Source organism: Branchiostoma floridae, chromosome 9 (assembly GCF_000003815.2).
Source record: "Branchiostoma floridae strain S238N-H82 chromosome 9, Bfl_VNyyK, whole genome shotgun sequence".
In the NCBI taxonomy this organism is placed as follows: domain Eukaryota; kingdom Metazoa; phylum Chordata; class Leptocardii; order Amphioxiformes; family Branchiostomatidae; genus Branchiostoma; species Branchiostoma floridae.
In genome coordinates, this window is record NC_049987.1 from 19,009,335 (window position 1) to 19,033,140 (window position 23,806).

A 23,806-nucleotide genomic window follows, 5' to 3' on the forward strand; every position below is an offset into this window, starting at 1 on the left:
GCCTAACCTCTGCTTGGAGAGTAGTAAGATACTACCTTACCCTCAATGCTACCAGTACCACACAGGTGTCACTTCTACAACTACCAAGCTAGCTTCACTTCTACAACTACAATCATGGCTACGTCGTTATTGTCACTTCTACAAGTAAATCAATGCTACCACACGACATATTTTTCCATTTTGGTATTTTCTCATCATTTTGACTATTTGAATATTTTTTTTCACAATCAGGCCAAAATTGGTGCGCACAGATGCCATCCATAAAACCTAGTTGCTGTGGCCCAATGTCCGATCGAAAGAAAAGGGCGCCCCCTAACAATAGTAATTGCTCAATCGACTGGCCTCTTTTGAAGTGAGTAATATTGAGATGAAGATGAGTAATCGTGTTCAGTAAGTCCCTTGGTATTTCCTTGGTTAATAAAAAAACACGAAGCTGGCTATTGTTAATTGTTGAGTACAGGTATGGGACCCATAAAGACAAGGATAAACCAGAGAGGGTACAGAATTCAAACTGACAGAGTCTGTACGAACGACTATAACAGGGATGTCACTTGAAGACAAGAAACATATCCATGGTGTACAGAATGACTAATAAACTAGTTGATGCACCCAACTACTACTGAGTATCTTAGACCGGCTCGGAAAAGAAATAGTTATGCCTTCAAGAACCAAGTTTTCCACCGATGTGTTTAAAAAATCGTACTTTCCTAGAACTATCGTAGAGTAGAGATAGAATAGAGTTGCCAGAGGAGCATCCTTACTAGATAATGGGCTTTAAACAACATTTGCAGTCAGATGTGCTTCAGCAAAAGTTAGGTGTGGCAGTCAACCAGCTGCTGCCGCGCCACGTGCATGGGAAGCTGATGTGTTACGCCGAAGGGCGGTTATAGCGGCTATATATTGTATGGATATAGGATTTATAGAAGCTGGTGTGTGTACGTCGAAGGGCGTTTATAACGGCTATAGAACATAGATACAGAAGCTGATGTGTTACGCCAAGTGATACCGGATATGTAGATACAGATACGGGTATTCTTTTAGTGCCACTCCCAAATTTTATGAAATAAATTTGTAGTAAAAAAAAGTGTGATCATTCCTTTTGTAATCCTGTATTTGACCACACACATCTTTCCCTTCTTGTGGGGTAGAGAAAAATCAAAGGAAATGGCAGAAACCGATCTTCTTTTTCCTCAAATTCTGGTTCGATAGTACTGGACCTGAAAATGCACGGCCAACGCCCAACAACAAGGAAATGCCGACAAATTTGCATATTATTATGACGTCACTTGGGTGCCGGTGTGCATTAGATGAAGCTGCTTAATTAGATCAGCTGGCGTGCCTTCTCATTTGTTACTTCCTGATTACCTCATGCGTGTTCCACAAACCGCTGTGTGAGTAATGTATGATCGACCATCACTGATCAGTCACCTCTCGTGTCCTTGATAGACCTGTATGTCGGCAAGTCAAAATTTTATTGCGCAACAATTGCCACAGGTACAATGTAAGGCAAATTGGAGTAACGCTAGTTCGCCTTTATCCGTAGGGTAACCCATATTCGTTGTGCTTACTCACACAGTATTATATAAATAAATAAATAAAGGTTCAAACAAACAAACAAATAAAGGGATTTTTAATGATCGAACTGTGGTTTCGAGTTGTAATATGTTAAAACAAGGAGGTTAAAAATCACTTTTTTTAACCTCCTTGGTTAAAACTATTGCAGTTTCAAACTATTGTCCGTCGACTTAATATCCGCTTTTTAAAGCAACGGATATATAGGTTAGCCTGCAAATAAAGGTGAACTAGCTTTATATTGTATCATACAACTAGCTTTATAGTGATATTAATCTAATACTGTAACCGTAGATATAGATTTAAGGCTTTGCAATATTGAGAGAAAACACAGTGTGCAATGTTAGACAATAAAGGCAGAATGTTGCGCTAGTCTACTTGTTGATAACAAAAACATACACAAAACGGTTCTTTGTAAAAAAAGAATTGGAAAGATAGCAGGAACGAGAGAGAGAGAGAGAGAGAGAGAGAAAGAGAGAGATATAGAACGAATTGTACTTATTTACAAGGAAAAGGCGACAACGAAACAGGTGTGCAAACGAATCTGGTCAGTAGAGGACCAAGTCTCATATTCAACAAGCATCACTTGAGCTATCTACAGAACTAAAATCATGGCGATCCGTCAACTTCTTCTTAAGTTATTCTTTCAAAGTTTATTCTCTTTCATTGTTCAAGAAAAGTAGTCGCTAGCTATAGGTGGCCCAAACTTACACCACTTACTTATAGTACTCTCTGCCCCAAGGGCTATGTACAACTCAAAAATCACGACCATAGCATGTCCAGAACTCGAGATATCAAAACCGAGAATTCCACTGCAATACCGCAAGAAGCCGCTAGGTGACCAAAATCTAATCATTTCGAGGTCGCATCAATACCTAGTACATGTACCTACCCACATACCAAATGTTGATACAATACACTCAGGTCTTCTAGAGTTATTCTGTCCATCCACAAACATTTATACATAGATAAACACAGACATACACACGTACATACATATATACATACATACCTACGCTACATGGCGAAGCTAGGTAGTTAGAACAATAATCATTTTATTGAAAATAAAAACCGTTTAGAAGCAGTCATAGATCTTATAAAGTAAACAGATAGACATTTAGGATACCTAAATAGTAAACCACCCCATATCAGTTACTGAACGAGCCCTCTCCAATATATTCCAAAACAAGTTTGTACGTGAAGCAAACAGTCACCTAATATTACTGCAAGTACTCGAAGTAAACTTAATTACTAAGTACTTCAATCTGAGTCGAGGTTATATGTCGCCTGTAATGATGCCAATTTTAACTTGCCTTGCATATACATATGTAGCCTGACTTAATCGAGCTTATAGCTTATAACACCTCCTCTGGTGTGTTTTCTGTCTATTTGGCCAATTTCTACTATTTTTCCAGCGACCTTGGGAGCCTTTTAGAGGCTAGCCACTAAGGGACTGGTCGAAAAATAATCCTAGGCCCTCGCCTCAGAAAAGTGAAGGCAGCTTCTTTTTTCGTATTCACATTTTAGCATGTCTCGTTTGGTAGCTAAAACGGTGCAAAATAGAAACACGTAAGAAAACAGCCGGAGCCGAACCTCTGCTCGGAGAGTAGTCTCTACCAGACTCCCGCCAACGGTATAGGGGACTTTGGCCAAACAGTTAGAAATAAACGCATAGTAGTAGTACGAGTTAATTGGACTAGGAGTGTTGGCCGGCCTGGTCGCAAACTTTGGCGAGTTTTCTGTCTCATTTGGCCAATTTCTACTTTTCCAGCAACCCGTGGGGCCTAGTAGAGGCTACAATAGTTTATTGTTGCGAGAATAAATGCAGAAATGTTCGCGGTGGATTAATGTTCGCGGTTTTCGCTGTGACCACTTCACCGCGGACTTAAAACCACCAGGAAAATTTTTCTATTATGGTACAAATGTATATAATATTAGGGGCCACCTCTACAGAGGGGCCACCTGTCCATAGTGGCCACTTTTTGTCGGTCCCTTGGGTATTTTATCTACAAGTTGCCACCTCTATACAGAGGCCACCTGTCTATAGTGGCCAAATTTGTCCGGTCCCTTGAGTGGCCGCTATAGACAGGTTTGACTGTATTATTAGACTGCAGTCTATGGTGTTACCGCGAACTTAAATCCACCGCGAAAAGTCCTTTTCCCGCTACCGCGAAATCAAACCCCCGCGAACTTAAATATATTGCAGTAACTTAGTCTTAGATGAAAACTTTTACCGCTAGAATCAAAGATATCATACACCGCATGCAGCTAGCACTGGTAGTGCTAGTACGTAATCCAGGTAAATACGCGGTACTTCTAACCAGTCACGTACGCACACACACATAGGTCTGTGATGACGTCACCTTCCCCGTCAGGTCAATGTCGTCTGAGGTGAATGACCTGTTCTCGGGTCACCAGGTTTTCAGCGGGGCGCAATGTGTACACTGTACTGTGCACCTGGGTACTGTAGTACCGCACGGAAGTTTAGAAACCAGATAGAGGGGAAAGGAGCTTGAAAACGTCCTGGTGATCGTTTTAAAACAGGAGAGAGGGGAGTCTGAAATAGACCGGTTCTGACATTCCAACACAATTAGCAGTTTAACCAATGATAGCATTGCAATTAGTGGTTCGACCAATGGGAAAGTGGCTGCATATCCGTCAAATATTTGCATTTCTACGTTTTTGACGAAGGTGGGCGGGGATTTGGGATGGCTCTATAGACCGATCCTGACTGTCTACAGTAAGTTACACTTTGACCAATGATAGCAAAGCTATTAGTAGTTCGACCAATGAGAAAGCGGCTGTATTTCCGTCAAATTTTTGCAAATGATAGACCGATCCTGAGTGTCCATTACAATTAGCTGTATGACCAATAAACGCATTGCAATTTTGCTGTTCGACCAATGAGAGATCTGTTTAATACAAGTCTGTGAAATAAAGGAAATATTCGCATTTGTATTTTATTTTGTATTTCCAAGGACGTTATATAACGCGTATAGATTATAACATAATGGCGTATTTCTAGTTTTGACGGAGTGGATTCGAGGTAGGGAAAGGTTTTGAATTTCTCAGTCTAATCTCGAGGGTCACTGCATGTCCGACATCCATCTCAAAATACAGCAGCTGTATTGGTAACATTGAGAAAAACAAACATTTATAAAGGTCAATTTATTTCTTCGGAAAGAAAAATCTTTCTACTCTACTTAGGTACAATCAAGTTCAACTTCTCACGCCATTTTAGTATTTGTCCAACTGGTAGATTTGGTTGCTAATCATTTGCCTGCTTCTTATATTGTTACATATATTTAGATGGCACACAGGACGAATGTCATTTGGTGAAACTAAAACATGTACATGTAGATTGTATAGCGTAGAGAGAAATGAATTGTATAGAGTTGTACACTACCTATTTTCCTATTTCATACACTTACGTTCTGTAGAAAAATCATATTCCTAATGCAGCTAGACAAACCATCGATCATAAAACATATCTGTTCTTTTATCTTTTAGCCGCCACGCATCAACATATGATGCATGCGAACGATTGATTGATTGATTCTTTTATCTCCACCATAACTGAAAAGCGATGAGAAAATTTACTTCAGTATCTAATGTTAGTTTCATTTTGTATCTGTTAACTGTATCTCCTCAAAGTGTCTTGTTGTGACCTGTGCTTAGCCAGGTGTGGCAAGAACTTGCAATAAAATGTTTTCATTCACTTTAATTTTCAGATTTCACAACTGGACACCGGTGGCGAGAGTAGTTGCGTGGTTATAGCGGCTTCGTATTTTCTCTTTAACAAAAACTCGATAGCCTAATGCCCGTGGGGAGACATAATTCCCGTGTACTTTCCAGGGATGCTCACCCTCACCCCAGCCCACTGACCTAGTCACAAATGTTGTATCATATCAGAACATTATCATGGACGCCCATGTGTTGGTAGATCTAGTAATCATATAGTAAAACTTTCTTCACCCACATAATCCACACTGATCAAATTTTCAACGACAACGACCACTGTCGCCTTCTTCAGGATCAATACTGATGACCAATCACTTCAGATCGTAAACTCGCGAGGGTTGCAGACACGTGGTCTTATCAACACGTGACCTTGCGGATACGTGACGTCAGCAGTTGGTCAAACTTGCCAGGAAGTCTATAACACATACCGTCTCTGTTAAGTGTTAGAAAATATTAGAACAAGCGGTGAATCTATGTTGCAACATGTAGAATATGGTTCCAAATATTTAGAAACTGTTCAGAATGGTCACTCATTTCTCTCCGTTAACTCGTTACAAAGGTTTGGTAAATGTGAGAAAAATGCAACAAACATCTACTCTCCAAGCAGAGGTTTGGCCCCGACTGTTGACGTTTTTAGGCTTTCTTTTTTGTACCGTTTTCTTAAAAACATAAAGAACGCCTAAAAAATTAAAAAAAAAAACGTCAGAAATACTAGTAGTCGGAGCCGAACCTCTGCTTGGGGAGTAACAAATACCCACGCGTAGTGTAGTAAATTGACTCTACATTCACTACGAAAAACAACAACTCTCAAAACGATTACAATTGCAGTCGACGGGGAACGGAAATACCTTGAGCACACTTGCTACGCGATGGATGATGAACTGTTTCTGTTAATATTCGACTTTATATGTATTAAGCCAAAGCAAGTAAATCTTATGAATGTATACAAACTCCAAATCTAACTAGTGGGCAAAAAAAAGTACGAAGGGTAAAAAAAGACGAAAGTTTGGCGTGACAAAACATTCTATCACAACCAACAAGTACTTCATTCCTGTATATATTTCAAAAGTGCACAAAGTGACATAGCCTCCGTTGCAGTCTTCGAACGGGGCTGTTTTTTTCGGGGGGGGGGGGGGGTGCTTGGGTCGCGATTTTCAACGTTTGCTAGGCTCTCTTGTGTCGGTAAAGGGAGTTTGCTGTGGTAGGGAGTTTGCCGTAAAAGGGAGTTTTGCCCCTCCCTTCCACAGCAAACTCCCTTCCTCGGCAAACTCCACACAAGTGAACCTAGCCAACGTTGGAAGTCGCGAACCAACTCCGACTAAGTATTTGCTTTTATATTTAGATGTTCTAAAGACTCATTATCTTAACTATAGATCACTTCCGCTCGCGCATCAATTTCTGGTTCACAAAATATATTGACCGTACTTGTAAACCGCAGAAAGAAGCTGCAAAATTAGCAAATATAGATGTATAGATATTGGTATGCAGAGATAGATATAGAATCTATATCTCTGTATATTAATATCTATACAACTCTATCAACCTATCTATATATATTATAGATATAGCGGAAATGGCACACTAATAAGCGAAGGGTTCCAAAATCAAAGAAGAACGATGTGAAAGATCAAAATCAAAGTCTGTTATCAGTTATTTTCTATGCCATGTTCTGTTTGTTCCGCCATTTATTCAACCTTCCTTACCACTAATTTCAAAATGAAGGCAAGCTTTTTGTCCAACTTTTTTTCCACGCTTGCATCAGTTTTGTGATGCTCAGACGATGTTATCCATATGATAACTTAGAGAGATAATAAAAAAGGTATTATCATACCAAGCGAGCTAAACATGCGTCGGTGATCGTCTGTGACAAGCAAGCAGAAGTTCACTTCGCCATGTATAGAACGTGGCGCTTATTAGAGACATTTCTAACACCTGGGTACAGTAATCTTACCCTGGGAGCCAGCCGGGATCTGGCAGCTAGGACAGTTTATTCGGTGGCCCAAGACAGCCAGGCCCGCCGATCTCCTATTAGCGCCCCGGGGAGTTTAAGCCCGATGAGGTCCACCTGCCCAAGGGTAGCGATAACTCCTTCAGGCTTCCGGAGCACTAATGTGAGATCGGCGGGCTGACTGCCTTGGCTCCCCGAACAAAACTCGCTAGCTACCCAGTCCTGTCTGGCTCCCAGGGTACGGTAGTCTCGGTCGCATGCAGCGGCCATGATAGATGTAAAACGAGTTCAATGAGGCAAACAAAAGACTGTCCATCATAATTAGTAGTTCAACCAATGATAGCATGGAAATTAGAAAATTGGCCAATAAGAGAATGGCTGCATGTCCGTCAAATATTTGCATTATTATGTTTTTATTTTGCATCTCTTAAATAAGGGAATATGGGATCAGTACGCGAGTCTAAATTGCTACATATTTCGCTGCATAACATTGGTTATAATATTTATTATTTGATCTTATATTGTGAAAAATTGTGTGGTCTGGGGAAAAACTAAATGCAGCTGATTTTAGAAATAAGTTTTGTCTCTTTGCCTCATTGACCTCGTCTTCAATCTATGATGGCCGCCGCGTGAGAATGGTGCATGGCTGTTTCTTACCGTAAGCCAATATCAATTTGATTATATGGGTGACATCCCCTGGGAACCCAAAACTAATGCGAGTGTGCGAATAAAAATGTTTGGCCAAAAAGAAGTTGTGTCAGAGGTTGAACAATGACTGAACACCCAGATTATAGTACTGTAAATGCATTTAAGTTCTCGGTGATTTAATTTCGCGGTAGCGGGAAAAAGTACTTTTCGCGGTGGTTTTAATTTCGCGGTAACACCATAGACTGCAGTCGAATACCATAATAGAAAAACGGTTCGCTGTGGTTGTAAGTTCGCGGTGAAGTGGTCACCGCGAAAACCGCGAACATTAATCCACCGCGAACATTTCTGCATTTACAGTATAACGAACACTAGATTCTTTATTTTTGTTCTTTCACTTTCTTCTTTGACTTTGGGACTGATTTTGGCATCCTAAGATACAATCCGTTTTCCGATATTTAGCTATTTCGTTTATTTCATATTTTAGTAACCGTTTTTCGAGATTTTTTGTTTGCAATATATTGCATATGATTTGCTATTCTGCAGCTGCTTTGTATGATCAACAGTCTGCTTGAAACTTTTTTTAACGGACGAAGATTGGTGCGCGCGCTGATGCCATCCATAATGGATGAAGACCTTTATTGCACATTTTTTGCCCCACTGGGCTAAGTACAGGTCACACGGTAAGAATCATATATGTAGATGTGCGTCTAATCTATTCTAGGACATTCGACTTCCTCTCGCTTCTTGGTAATTGTATAAATGTAGCTAGCTGTATGGTTGGTTAGAGTTGGTTTATCAAAAGCTATCATGGATATAAATTTCTCTTTACTGTTCAAGTATCTGAAGTGGGGATATTTACTTGACACATAGTCAAATAGAATGCTCCTATCACTAGATCTATCATATAATCAAATCAACATAACCTTGGCAATCGAAAAATCAAACTAGACAAACTATATAGCCTCCATAGCAGGCTCCCTGGGCGTGTTTTGTTTCAAATTTTTGGGACTAATAGATAGATCTAATACACTTTTGCTGGCCATTTCTTTTTGTACTTGGTCGCTTGTGCCGCCTGCTATGGAGGCTACAAACTGTATAGCTTCCATGCAGGCTCCGCAGGGCCGGCAGTCAGAAAAGGCCAGCAATCAGCGACCCGGTACAAAAAGAAATGGCCAGCAAAAGTGTATTATGAGCCGAAAAAAAGGCCCTATAGAGCCTGCTAAGGAGGCTACAAACTGTACATGATTACTAAAACACGGCCTTATTTCCAACAACACTGACAAACACAACTCCTGAATACTGTGTGACTCGTAATCGAAGCAATTGATCATAAAAATGGCTTCATATGCCTACGAAGATTTTATAATGAAACAAGTGATTATACTAATTGAGAAATATGTAGTGCGATTTAAATTACGGTTGAGGCATATGCCACAAGAATTGTTAAATACTGTAGACTTTATAGTTGAAGCAAGTTATTATATAACGATTGCTGAAATACTATAGGTTTTATTATTGAAGTAGGTAATTAAATAACGATGGGTAAAATACTACAGGTTTTATAATTGAAGCAAGTAATTATATAACGATAGCTAAAATACTACAGGTTTTATAACTGAAGCAAGTAATTATCTAATGATTGTTTTAGATGTATACAGTAGGCTACATTATTCAAACAAGCTATTATATAACAATGACGCAGTCAAGTACTTACCGTCTCTTGTCATCACTGTAAAAGGGGAAATCCGTTCTTGTAAAGGAAGGTTAAGGGATTCCGTTGAAGAAATGACCCCCAAAGTATGAATGTTCGAGCTGTTCTGCAGTTAGGCCATGTTGATTTGATTATATGGACGACATCCTCTGGGAACCCCAAACTGATGCGAGCGTGCGTTATAAAAAGTTTGGCCAAGAAACGTTGACTGCGTTAAAAGACCTAAAGTGGTCAGGAAGGTTGAATAAATGACTTAACACACAGAGTATGGTATACAAATACTGTAATAGCGTTAATTTTTGTTCTTTCAAATCATTTTCTTTGGCCCTGGAATTGACTCTGGCACTCTGTGACATTAGATCTAGTATCCGTTTCCCAATATCTTATTTGCGACCAACGTCATATATTCGCTCATTTTACAGCTGCATTGTACTATTTACAGTATGGTTGGAAACCTTTCATTTGATGGCTTCCATCTAATCAAATCGACATGGCCCTATCATAAAAATATGAGTAAAATGCTTTTACTGCGGCATGCACTTTTTACTTTTTTTTAACGGAAAATGTGCCGTTCCTAAAAACCAGCGTATCTATCCTACAGTTGGAGTAGTTGTTATGTAATGCTCAATTTTTACTGGTTGGCTGTTCGGGAAAAGGTTTTATTGTCCGGGTCATGACAAAAGGTCGTTGACCTCAGTTCCTGGAATCCTTACCTACATCAAAGAAAAGAAGGAGCGACCACACCCCGGATGTCCAGCTATTGTTCCTAAAAACTATTGTCATAAAATATTGACGAATGAATCATACAAAATTTCCTTTTTTTTACGTTTGGAGAAGGCATCGAACGATTTTTCTACCTTAGGTGACTCAACCTCGCATTTGTCCGCCATGATTTTTTGGCACTAGGCCAACAGGTTGCATTTATATACCGCCATAGTGTGTGGCGTATGTTAGAGAGTCGGGCTCTGGTGGTACGTAAAAACAAACGCGCGCTCGGTGTCAACCGTATGGCCGAAGCACTCAGTCCTGGTCCGAGCGACGTCACAACAGGTACGTAAAGACAATAGACTTCTCAGGTGTTCTAATCCCCAGGTGTGTATACACAGAGTAAAGCGTGGGAACTTCAGGTAGTGTAGTCGTCGTGTTTACGTGAAACGGGCGACGTAAAATATAGCGCGCGCAAATCTTGAGTTAGGGAAAACAACAAACGCGTTTTCGTTCCGATATCCTTGTAAGAAATCACTTCCGTTCTCAGGCCGCGCTCACGTGGTTTTGTTTGGTCAGATGACCGGAAGTCCGTGGTACTTAGAAAAAATAAAAGCAAAAGGGCGGAAGAAGTCGTCAAAATCACCGAGTCTGTCTCTCGCTTTCTTTCTACGTTTACGTTCGTGAAAAAAAAAGACAACTTCGCACATTGCCCTTTTTAGTTTGTTTACATATGTTGAAAATATGCACGTACGCGTGTTAATATTAACATGACGGTAGGTTTGTACACCGACTTTTGCGGGCTGGGTTTTGGCTTGAGGAGGGCTTTTTTTAGGACAGTTCCCGCCAAAAAAGATCTGCCCTGCTGGTCATTGTGTGGGGCAGTGGACAAACAGACCACACGCTAAGCCACAGGGCGGCGAGCTGTCCAGCTCTCACAAATCAACTCATACAATGGGTCATCCTCCCAGCGGGGGGACGGGCGTGGGTCGGGGAAGGGTCGCGGGGAGTCCTTGTGTGCGACACGGCTACACAAGATGGTCTTCACAAGGGAAAAACTCGCCGTGAGGAAGGAAAAATAAACGTGGAGTCGGAGTAGGTTGTAGAGGGGTGTAATACGAGTACGGGTCACGAACTAGAGGCCCGCGGGGCCACGCCATCCTTGTTCCAAGGCGAACATCAATTTATGTCGCGGCGTGGAATCCCTGACCACTACTGAAAGGGCCGAGCGTAGACCGTCCGGCGCCACCGCAGCCAGCCCATTTCGGCCGAATCAAAGAAGGGGGCGGGTGCTAGGGCACCCTCGGGAGAACGGGGGGAGGTTTGACGTGAAAAAAAAACAAAAAAAAAAACGGTCAAGCCAATCAAAAATTGGGTTCAAGATTCAGTCAAAATCACGCGTTTTCGAGAAATAAAAACTTGAAGAAAAAGAAAAAGAGAACGCAATCCGCTTTCGTACTGAGGAAGTTTGTTTGCTTGGCAAAAGGGGGGGGGGGTGTAACCGCCTCCGCTCTACGCGTGACCTTTGAACTTTTTCCACGATATCGTACATTCGCAAAACGAATTAGCGTTTCACCGTCGGCTCTTTCGCGGCCGTAGTTCCCTTTACTTCCACGTTTACTTCGCAAGGATTGCCAGTACAGCGCTCAAGCACACATGCACATGCACGCTTGCATAACACAGTGTGTTTTGCTAGTCGGATTATCCGTTTGGGGTCAGTGAAATCCCCGGTCCTATCGACGGTTTGAATTTGATTTGGATAATCAATTTTATTCTCAATGACAGGTAGCAGAGCCACGCTATTGGCTGTTGCCAGGGCGGCCGCTGATTGGTATGTGTAATTAGTGGCAAAGAGCCATGTAATTGTACGTCACGTGTAGCAGCACAAAACAGAAGAGAGTGCGGGAAGTGTACAGCGGCGCTCTTACGGGTCGAGAGACGAGGGGAGACCACCGGTGTGTGTGCCGAGTGAGGACATCGTGCGACTACAAGCGGAGAAGGCCCCCTGTCAACCCCAGCGCAGCCACCGTACACCATACGCCATCATGGCCTCAGGTTTATAACCTACGCACTTTTCCCGTCGCTTCTACGGTGTAAACTCACTTGTAAGGTTGAGGATGAAGGGACTGGCACATCGTGGCCATGCCTAACCGTACCGCCACAGCGTGTGTATGTGTGTGTGTACCGCCCACCACCATACTCGTAACCCCTCTACTACCAGGAAGGACCCCCGTTGTATGCTACAACTTCTGTATCTAGAACTGTGCTACTACCCCGTGCAACAGTTCCGTCTGTCAACATACAGCCACTACGATGCACGGGACAAGGATCGTAGTGGTCAGTTTGCCCCCGCGCGGTCTTGACGACTGGCCCCCACGCCGTCCACTCGTGGTCCGGCCACTCCTTGTGGTCAGCTAGTCCGTCCCGTGACCAGTGCCAGCGCGTAGAGACTGCGATCTTTCCCGTCGACCTGTCCTGATTACCAGGAGGCCGCCATGTTCGTTGACGGTAGTTTTCGTCTCTCGTGGTGGTGTATGAGGGTAAGCTACCGCGCGGGTAGTAAGACCTGACCGGCCGACCCTTTGTGCCCTGTTGTCCCGCGCGCTGACCGCCCCATGTGCCCCCCACCGCACACATCTTACCCTCGCTCTTCCTCTCTTCCTCAGGGGGTGCCGAGGTGCCCGAAGAGGGTGCCGAATACAGCGGCACGGGCGTGTGCAAATGGTTCGATGTGTCCAAGGGCTTCGGCTTCATCACTCCCGACGGAGGCGGCGACGATATCTTCGTGTACCAAGTAAGGAGTTTTAATACAACATCTATGTATACGCGTATACAGCACTTTAGATACGCCGCCGTGCACATGTCAACGCTCCGTATAGCGGTACTTCCGGCATTATCACACATAAGCATAGACGTATACACATATAATGGCATTATAAACATAACGTTTACACGCGAACAGTAACTTAAGTATTCTTTGACTCCTATATCTTACAATAGATTTAGAAGATTGTACCTATCATATCCTTTTTAACCCTAATTTACTTGTACAAAATCCTTTATTGTATTTCTAGAATTGCCATAATTGTCTTTTCTGCTTCGTATGAAAGAATACTTCTGGAAATCAAACGCAAGTCATGATATTAAGCTTCAGTCTTATGATTTCTACCTGTTTCAAAAGCTTTTTGTAACATTGAGATCATTTGGCAAAATGAAATAACACTGGAAATAAGAAGAACAAAGACATAGATGAAATAAATAGTTGTCTTCCTAGTGTTTATCACAACAATAGTAAAGAAGAAAGCCATAGGGATTACAAGTCGAAGGGGATTCCATCCCCCAATTGTTGACAATCGCTGGTATTTTTACTTCCATACTTCAACTGGACAGGGAATAGGATTTTATATCTGTTGTTGATGGTCGAAGTGATAAAAGGGCATTGCTCCCTCTTGTACTATCTTTGAATGGTGTGGAGGAAAATATAAGGTCTTAAGATTGTTTTGGCGTAGGTCATTCATAGTCATATTGTCCAGAGGGTTTCCGCATGTGTGGTAGGACTAGTGGTAGTAGGAGGAAAACAAGCGAACTGGTGTCGGTGCACTAGAGTAACCCTGTCCGTACATTCGGGTTAACCGTTTCGTTTGACCTCGCCGGGCACAAAGATACGTAGATTATGTTCCGTAACACTGCCTCGTGGATACAAAAAGCTTTGAAGTTTTGTAAAAATCCCTAGATGACATCGAAGTAGTTCGAGCCCTTTGCCTTTGTTGTGACAGAAGTTGTGGGATTCGGTGTAGGAGTCGCCAATGCCCTACGAGATCGGGCGGCCTCTCTCTCGGAAGCAGAGGTTTCACATATGTATGGTCCGTGGCTGCCCTAGCGGTGAACCTAGCGCTCTGTTGACATTTCAAGGTCCTACTGTATTTATTACTTCCAAAATTTCTTCCTCTGTTTTTAGAACCAACCAGATTTGTACTTTTGGAAATGATGTACCACGAACATTTCATCTTAGGAGAGGTTTTGTACGAAGAACCAAGAAAGGGCGTGGACCGATGGTGATTTTTTTTACAAGGGTCGTTTGGTTTGCATGTGTGTTTTTACGAACTGTCCTATCCTAGCTCGTTTGCTCACTGTTCTAGTTCGGGTTTCTTTTTCTCTAAAAGGGGCAACTTGGATGGGCGTTCCCAACTGATACGGTAGGTGTTGAGAGATTGGTGTAACGTAGAAGTGAAAGAAAAATACAATGACCTTGGCGACGTAATATGGAACTGGTGTTTTCGGCCTCTGTTTTTAAAGTCTTCCCCCCGAAAGATATAGTGCGGTCCGGCTTCTAAAGGGGAAAGGGTAGAAACTTGTCCTGAGAATGCGGTCAGGGCCTTGGCCGCAAATGCAGCTGGGAGTGAAGGCCAGAGATCCCGAATATGTCAAGGGGGTTTGAGTGTTTGTCCTAGCGTTGACAGCGAAGAACTCGCCCCGGCGCGGCGCGGCCTTATGCACCGAAGACGCCCGAAAACGTCCCTCTTTCAACCTCTCCGCAAAAACGTTACGTTAAGAATTCGACTGCATGTTTAAGAGATGTTATTGTTCGTTTATTGCCCGTTTTGGGGGTAGAAAAGTTGAGGATGTATCTTGGTTGGGACGCCATTTTTTCGGGGATGAAAGCGTGGTCTATTCCCAAGCCTCAGATCAAAAGGCCGACGACAATGCGAGCCCCAGTATGGCGCGGTGGAATGCAACCGCTGTCGGACCCCACACACACTCGGCAAAAAAAACCCTCCGTACTCAGAAAGAAATTCTGTTCCGATTCGTGAATGATTTTTATGGATTATCTATACTTCTATAGCTTTGATGGTGTGTTAAGGAAGATTTTATACATGTGTATTGGGAAGGAATAAATTGATAGGAATACACACACGCACACCGCGTTGGGTTGGACATGGGCGCCTCGATTCCCAGACGCGAAAGGAAATGCGTTGTCGACAACACCGAGTTTTCGCGATAATGTCTAACCACAACACCCTTTCTGTTCGCCTAAAAAGCGTAAACGTCTTAGGATATGAACAATCAAAGTAATTTCTGTTGAAGAATTTTGTCTGATAAGTTTAAATCGGTTAGAATTCCCTAGTGCCGACGAAGACAAGCGAGTGCGAACGGGAAAAAATGGATTCGTAGAACGGGCGAAGTTGAACATCGCAGGACTAAAAACTCGCTTTCCGACGAGCGGCATGGTTTGTGTTTACACGGAGTGTACCCAAGAAATCGTGAGAGACGGACTCCTCAAATATTCACACGTGCTAACGATCTTTACAGTCGCCAGTTGGATGCTTTACACAGTCATTTACCGAGCGGTAGTAAATAAGGGAAGATAAAAATTGCCGTCAAGTATATGGTGTCTTGAGCAAACTCGCCGATTCAACACGACCAAACAGATAGGACACAGAACACAGAAAGGGTACCATTGTTTTTTCTCGGAAAAATTTACTTTAAGAACGCTGGTGAAAAGTACTGTAAACTTGATCTTAGAATAGAGGCGTTTTCCTGCTAAATTCTACCTCGAAACATAGATTTGGATGTTGTTTACGATGTAGTAGTAGTAGTGAAACAGCCACCACTTTCGTATATACTATAAGAGATACGCATCGTTTGGAAAGCCGATATTTTGATCAAGTTAGACCCAAAATATTGATACAATTTTAGCAAGAGATTTTGGGTAGTAAGCCAGATTAAAACACAAAGCATTTGGTTAACTCAAAACAAGATTATGACTAAAAATTCAGTTGTATTTGAAGGTGGGATTGTTTTGAAGACAAGCATGGCCTAGAAACTTACAACTTTATTTACCAAAGCCTACATATGTTTTCAACTGGGTTTTTGAATGAATGAGTTCTTTTTCATAGTAGGGCTATAGGATTTCTCTGTTTTGTTCATCTTTTAAGTGTGGATACCTTTCCACCTTTGTAGTACGCCCACTCACACACAAACACAAACCACCCACATACTTTTTGATAACAGCACAGAAAAAAGTAAATATTCCCTCAAAACAACAGTTATAATTGCAAGAAAACACTGTATGGCAAGCGTTGTCCCACAAAGCTCGAAACTTTCCGAGCACAATCTATATCGTGTGAAAATACCTATCCCTTTGAGCTGTGCAGGTATAACTATTTGTTTTCGAGATCAGGTCATTGAAGTGTTTTGAAAACTCTTTGTTGTCTTGTTTACTACCGAGAAACTTAAGCACCTTGGTATGTAAGATGGAATCAACAAGGCGATCCCTAAGCGATTTAGGGAGATATTTTTGAGCATTACCTGATATAAGATATCAGGGTCTTTGCGTGTCCATCCAAAACACTACAAGGTCTTGTCAACAACTATACTTGTTGTACTATCCCAAACACTCTTTTCGAAGCTGTTTGTACGTTTGTTTGGAAAAATTGCATTTTGTTGTCTTCGACCGGTTTCAATCTTTCCATGGTTTATAAGACGAAACATACTTTATTTTTTCCTCAGAAATAGTTTTAAAAACTTCAAGGAAATTCTGTGTCCTTAAACTGGAATTTTGACTTCTTGAATGACTGCTAACCTGAATACTTCAAATCCGGGCAATTCAGCAAACTTAGCTCCAGGATTTCATAAATGGAGCTACGTTTGCAAGTAAAAGTTTATTTTCCAAATAAAATGTAAGGTTTGCCTATAATACTTTTAGTAGATTTATTGGAAAAAAGCTGAAATTTCTTGATTCTACTTCTTGGTAGTTTTTGTGAGATTCTGTAGTCAGAAGGTGCCTGTTTTTATAAGTCATACGAGATGATGATACTTTGCTTTCATAATTAAGTACAAATCTATCCAAATTGTCAGTCCAGTACAAGTTTCATTAGAAACTTTCACAAGCTTTAAATCTTGTGAAACTTTGAGACCAAAAACGAAGTTAGATATAGAAAATGTTTTCCATCTGTAGAAACAAAATAAAGAAGAAAAAACAACTCTGTAAATGTATAAGAATTAAGATCTTCTTCCAAATGTTGCAAATTTCTATCTTTTTTAGACTGAAGAACTTGAAAAGAAAGTTGTGTTTTTAGTATGATAACAAGGTCTAAAGGAGAGGCTAGAAATAATGTTTCACTTCTTGTTCTGTATTGTACTTTATATTCATAGATGATAACTTATAAATAGGGAGAAGCCCAAACTGGATTTCTTCAGCCCCCCCACTGAATAACTGAATATTCTTCTCTACTCTTCTTTTTACTTTATGTTTAATAACATTGTATTTTCATACAGAACATTTTAAGTAATACAGCAAGCTTTTTGCAGTTTTAGTTGTAGAGAGTTGGTCTTTCCAGCACAGACTGGTCAAAAAATACTTTGTTTCCCTGTCTTGACCCCTACAAACTCTAGCCTTTCCAGGCAAGGGTCAAGCCATACAATAATCAAATGAAAGCACAGTCTTGACTCTTGTCCAACACTGGGTCATAATATATTTTAAGTATCAAGTATTACATCATACAATTGTGTTTTAAAGGTGAGACCATATTTTTAGGACCTCCGAATTTGTTTACCATCAAAACGTGGGTGGGTGTCGCACGCATGACCTAGCACACCTTACTTAAAGTATGCCCTTGAACCCGCCTGGAGTTTGTGACACCTACACGGAAGAACTAGTGTTAGGAGAGTCTGAGAGCAATTGACTTTTATGTTTACCTTTTTTCTTCTCAGACCTAGTTTAGGCTGTAGCCTTGCTCAAACTGTACAAAAGTGATGATGTTTTGTTTTTATCTTGAACTCAAGAATGAGTATAAGACAGCCAATCCATGGTGAGGTAACAAGTTTGATGGCCAGGATCATTTGTTATCTGTCCTGCTACTGGCCACCAACCAAGTCATAGAACTAGGTAGAGAAACAGTTGCAGTATTGCTTGAAAGATTCAAATTCAGGGTGTACGTCAATATCTTTGGCTAGAATATTCATCTTAAACATAAATCAAAAGTACGCTAAGTAAGATACAGTTGAAGTACTCTGTGAAGTACTTGTTGCTTTGTAGAAAGCAGTGTTTTATATTTTACCTGTTTGCTATGTATGTTTTGGGCGCTTTTTTTTTCTCAGAAGCATTCTTATGTATCACTTCAGCTGTGTGGCTCTCGAAACTGGCCAAAATAGATGGAAGAAATGCTCAATTTCCGACAGAGAAAATTATTACCAAAAGTATACTTTCACTATGACTAGTGTAAGAGTTACTGAAAAAGTAGCGTGTTAGGTGCTAAGTTCGTAGGGGGAAGGAAGTGTTCCGCTGTATTTTCTTTCCCAAAGACTAGGAGTGCTGTGTCATACTCATACTAGTGCTGGGTCTCCATTTTGACCTGTCAGTGTTCTGGTGAATATATGCCCTGTGGTGACCTGACCAGATCAACAAGAGGGCACACACTGCTGACATGTCATCGGAGGACACAGCATAAAAACCCTCGCAACCGTCATAATCGTTTCACCACGGCTCCTAGGTCAAGTACGAACCAGACTACAACCCTCTCTCAACAAGGGTTCCCCTCAGTCCACCCAACCTTGTTGCACTGTTTCCATACTATTCTAGTTTGACAGGGCATGTTATGCTGGATTGTAAGAAAATACACCCTGGCCCTATCAGGAATAATTGCATCCATGCCTCCGAAAACACAGCATGCAGAAAGTAAACAGCTTTCTTCCCTCTAATTTTACCTCCATGTTGCTGTTTTAGGATTAAAACTAGTTCCAGGTTCGATTTCGAAATAAGTTGTTGTCGAGATTTAGAGCATCTTTGCTTCAGATTCTTTGCGAAGTGTGGACCTAACACGTGAGATTACGCAGGGAAAACACGGCAGCGAAGAGTTGTTTCTGTTGTCAGTGGATTGGTAAGTGTTAGGGGAGGATAAACCCGGGTTGTCACTCGCTTGCTACCTACACAAGACACAACGCTCACCTCTGACACTCCGTAATGGTCGGAATTCTGTGTAGTACCTTTCCCTGATTAATGGTTACTCCCATAATCAAATAGCAGTGAAAATTCCAGGATAAAACAGAGGATATGGGATTCCTAATTAGGTCAATGGAGGTCAGAGTATATCCTTTCGTCATAATTGGAGGCTTTTATTAAATAGTGGCAAATTTTATCTGTATTTGGGTTGATGGGTGCTGTATCAGTGGGCCACACCCATTTTTAGATAGCCATACGTTGTGGAAAATTTGTCGTAATAATTTTGTATATTGCGCAGAAGCTATACAAAAATCTTTCTTCTGAACTGTATGATAACAAAAATAGACCTTTTTTTTTGCTTGCCGTTTTGCAATAGCTGGAATTAGTACGCACACGAAAAGGGATTTGGAATGAATATGTAACAGGTTAGGCCTAGTAACCTCTTTGGGATTTGAATAATTCGGAGAAGATTTCACCAGGGGCCAGTTTAGTTTAGTCGGAGTGTAATACCTTCGCTACATTCGCTGGGGTCAACGTTGGGTTGAGTCGACCGGTCCACGTGTTGACAAACCTACTACGTCGCTACCAGTTGGACGTAGTCTACATTGTTTTACCCAAACCGGTAATCCTTGTTTTTTTGGTTGTTACTTTTCCGCTATTCCATCCTTGTGTTTGCACACTCCTACCACTTGTTTGGAGACCTTTTCTGTTTGGGAATGTAAATGCTTACAGGATTAAGATGCCAGACTTTGCAAGATATTCAAGAAAAACTGGAGCTACCCCTTTTGCCATGTGTATTTCAGAGAGCTTGATTTGTAACTTAAACTTTTACTAAGTGTGACAACGTACTTTGACGTGGTTTGTAGCAGATTTGTAAATTCAACTTTTCCTAGCCATTTTTAGTCCTCGATCAAGGTAACAATTGTTAGAGCTTTGTTATGGTCACCAGTACCAGATACATACTAGCAAATATTACTGTGTCAAAGTGTTTTTCGGTGGATAGATGTTGAGTGTAGATCTTGCCATGGAACAGATCAACATATGCAAGAGTGTTACCACTCATATTATCTTGCCAAAAGTCATCACCTAGCCCTGTGCTTCAGAAACAATCTCAGCTTTAAAAGTTTAATTGTATACAAGCTAGGAAAACCCTGTCATTTGGATCCCTAGTTTCTGTAGCGATGACTGTCATGCCTACGAAAAATTCCCATGTAAGTTCAATTCATTTAGGTTAGATTCGGACACTTGCTACCTTTTTAACCACCTTTGCCAGCCTTTTAAAAAATGTTTACAGTTATTGTATTGCTAGCTCAATATACTGAGATAAAAAGATGCATACAAAAAGTTATTTTTCATCTATTGCTAATACTTGTGTAATTTCTTATGTGTGTTTTTTTACCAGCAATCAAATGCAGCTTTATTGTTATTATCTTGCTAAAAGCTTTGAGAATTGAGACATTATCAACTCCTCTTACTAAGCATAAAATAACAGTAGTTGCCACTCCAAGGTATAATCCGCATCTGTTTTGTTATGTAAAGGCATTGAAGGTGGATTTAACCCTGATATTAAGAGCACGTGGATCAAGGTTTACACCGAAATATCCCATAGCGTGTTTAGACCCATTGGGAAAGGTATATCCCTGTGTTACGCATGTGGAAAAGACTATGGTGTTGTGCAGAAAAGGGTTAACTTTACAGATGTGATGTTTCAGGATTCGGTCTTTCCTCTGTTGAAGTGTTGTGAAAGGTATCTGTTTGATTCGAAGTACTGAGCCATATGATATGAGGAGTAATTGGTTTGTGTGTGTTTGTGGTGTTGTGTATGGTGAATGGGTATACGGCTATACGTAGATGTGTTTGACGGTGATCGTTCCAAAATCTTGCTTCCCTGCTTATACATACAGTCCAGAAATTCTGTAAAAGAATTGAAATTGGAAAAAGCAATTATATTATATCATAATATATGCATTGAATTTTCCAGGGTATCACATACTATATATCAGTTGAACAGGTATCACTTGTTGTTGCTAATTTCAGCAATCACTGCACAATTTGTTTCTTCAAAATCTAATACGTATAATAGGTTTTAGAAAAGCGTAAGTAGATGCAATAATTGTTGAAACACTGCATTTTGGATGTTGCCGTCATTGCCAGGTAGATAAGCTAGTTATCCCAGGAATTGTGAAATTTTAGTCCTTTGTTAGTGTTACCTGGAAGCACGTGTTGAACAGCCATGACAGTCTTTCAAACCAAAAATGTGTTTGTTTTAAATCTGCAACGACAGTTAGATAGAAGTGTGCGAAACATGTTAAAAGTAGATCTAAAGTGCTGTTTAGAATTGGCTTGTATTACCAATGACACACATAGAATAGACCTGAAACACCAACAACGCATTTTTATAGCAAACATTGCCTTGTTGTGGCTTGCACATTTGTAGTCATTATAGTGTACTGTAGTGTAATAGCTGCAGTAGGTTGTTGAATACATAGCAAACATTCCAAGAAAAGGTAAGTACGACAAAGAAGGCATTAAAATAAAGAAGTTTCGTGAAAGAGAATGCTTGTGAGAAACTGTATGTGATACTGACAACAAACTCCTGAAATTGCATGTTGTAGACCTCACTCCCATGTGCAATACATGAAGCAGGTAGTTGAATACATAGCAAACATTCCAAGAAAATGTAAGTACGACAAAGAAGTCATTCAAATAAAGAAGTTTCGTGCAAGAGAATGCTTGTGAGAAACACTGACAGTATGTGTTACTGACAACCAACTCCTGAAACATTGCATGCTGTAGACCTCACCCCATACAAAGCTTTGAAAATTTCTAAATCATTGATCTGGTATCTATAAAGATTTTTTGTTGTTGTGAGACAAGCACATTTTCTTCTTGACATCCAGGTTAGTTTCTGTCCATTATAGCCCTCTAGTTGGACTCTCAAGGCAGTATCTAATAATTAAACAACAGAATGCATGCATACATATGATACTATGGCAAGTTAGCCACTAGTAGGATGTGCATCTTTCTGCCTTGATGGTGCTATGTGGTGTGCTATTTCCATGTTGTAAACATTGGCAGAAATCTAAAGGTAAGGAGCATTTGGATTATGCTAAATTGTCATTTGTCAAACTTTCAGTTTCAAAGCACTACTGTACATACAATGTAGGTGAGCCATAGCAAAGCCACATAGCACTAACAGAAAGCAAAACGCATTTTGGTCTGAGTTTGACGAAAGAGATATCGATTGAAAGATGATTCTAGTGGAGATACACAGAACTGTATTTATTTCTTGATACAGGACTGTACATTTCAGTAATAAGATTAAGAATTTTCCTCATGTGCTCATTCTGAACTTAAGTGTTCTGCTGTTTTCTGATGGAAGTGGTAGCAGTCGTAATTTGTAAGCGAAATCGCGTGCTCTTTGTAAGCCAGTGCAACTTGTATGGATGCAAGTCTTCGGAATTTTCTAGGATTTTTCCCGTCTTTAGAACATAAACTGTGTTCATATTTGCATTGAAGAATGAAAATTGTACACAAGTGAAAAACAGAGAAATAAACCAGTTGTACAAAGGATTTGTACATACATACCTAAGACATAGCTCCAACATGGCTTCCTTTTTCTTGTATCTCTGTGCGCAGTCAGAAACTGTTGGGATACAGGAAGACAGGTCTGCCAAAAACCTTCTAGTTGATGGGGAACATTGGTCCAATTCATCTTCTGAATGAATTCTATTTTGTTTATTTCATGGCTACAAAATGAAAAGACAAGCTCTGGTAGCTTGAAAAGACTATACCCTATGGTACACGCACTCAGCTTGAAATAGTTGTCAGTTGCAGAAATATAAGGAAGATACTAGTAGGCTTACTGTATGACTAAAAATCACACAGTTCCTTTCTGTTGTAGCTACACTCATCTACATCTGCACAAATCTCTGCTCTTTTGTGAAGTCCACAAGCAAATAGCGAGGAAACATAGATAGCATCAGCAAACTCAAGATTGTACAGTTAAACTGCAAAGAAAACATTGCCGCCTTTCACATCCTTGAAAAGTAGAAGGTACAGCTGCTTTGAAATTCTGTGAAAAGCAGGTAGAAGACAGAGGTATCGATTGCATCCCTTGTCAACCTCTCTGGAAGCAATTCTGGGTCCTTGTCCAGCAAATAGGTAAGGAATTTTAATGCACATTCCTTGCAATGAAAATATCAGCGGTCAAGAAATTTAGAGTAGGCAGACTCTTGTCTAAAATGTCTTATGATTTGCTGATCCAAAATAGACCCCATGAATGCTTTTCTTTCTATAAGAGGTATCGATGATACGGACTATTAATAGCCCAGTTTCTCCACATTTAGCTGTGTTTACAGAATATTGTGTGTATTGATTGAAGACCCCAGTTTCTCCACATTTACTGGGTAGGTAGTTTGCAGAAATGTGTGTACAAATTGAAGAACAGTTTCTCCACAGTTTGTACAAATTTGAAAACTAGCACAAAGCCATGGTCTTTCTTTCTCAAGAATTATCGGTATGGCTGAACTTTGAGTTT

The 23,806-nt window shown here is 40.8% G+C and overlaps 1 protein-coding gene across 2 annotated transcripts in view; it reads left to right on the top strand.

Moving 5' to 3' along the window:
- Nucleotides 1-10,612: 10,612 nt before the first annotated feature.
- Nucleotides 10,613-23,806, top strand: part of LOC118422462 (protein lin-28 homolog A-like) — a 31,363-nt gene continuing 18,169 nt past the window's right edge. The window contains exons 1-2 of one of the 2 annotated variants that reach the window (XM_035830056.1): nt 10,613-10,670; nt 12,992-13,119. In XM_035830056.1, coding sequence (XP_035685949.1) covers nt 10,628-10,670; nt 12,992-13,119 — 171 coding nt within the window. In that variant the 5' untranslated portion in view covers nt 10,613-10,627. Of the gene's footprint in view, nt 10,671-12,192; nt 12,381-12,991; nt 13,120-23,806 lie in introns of those variants that run through there. The other variant, XM_035830057.1, reaches the window with a different exon arrangement.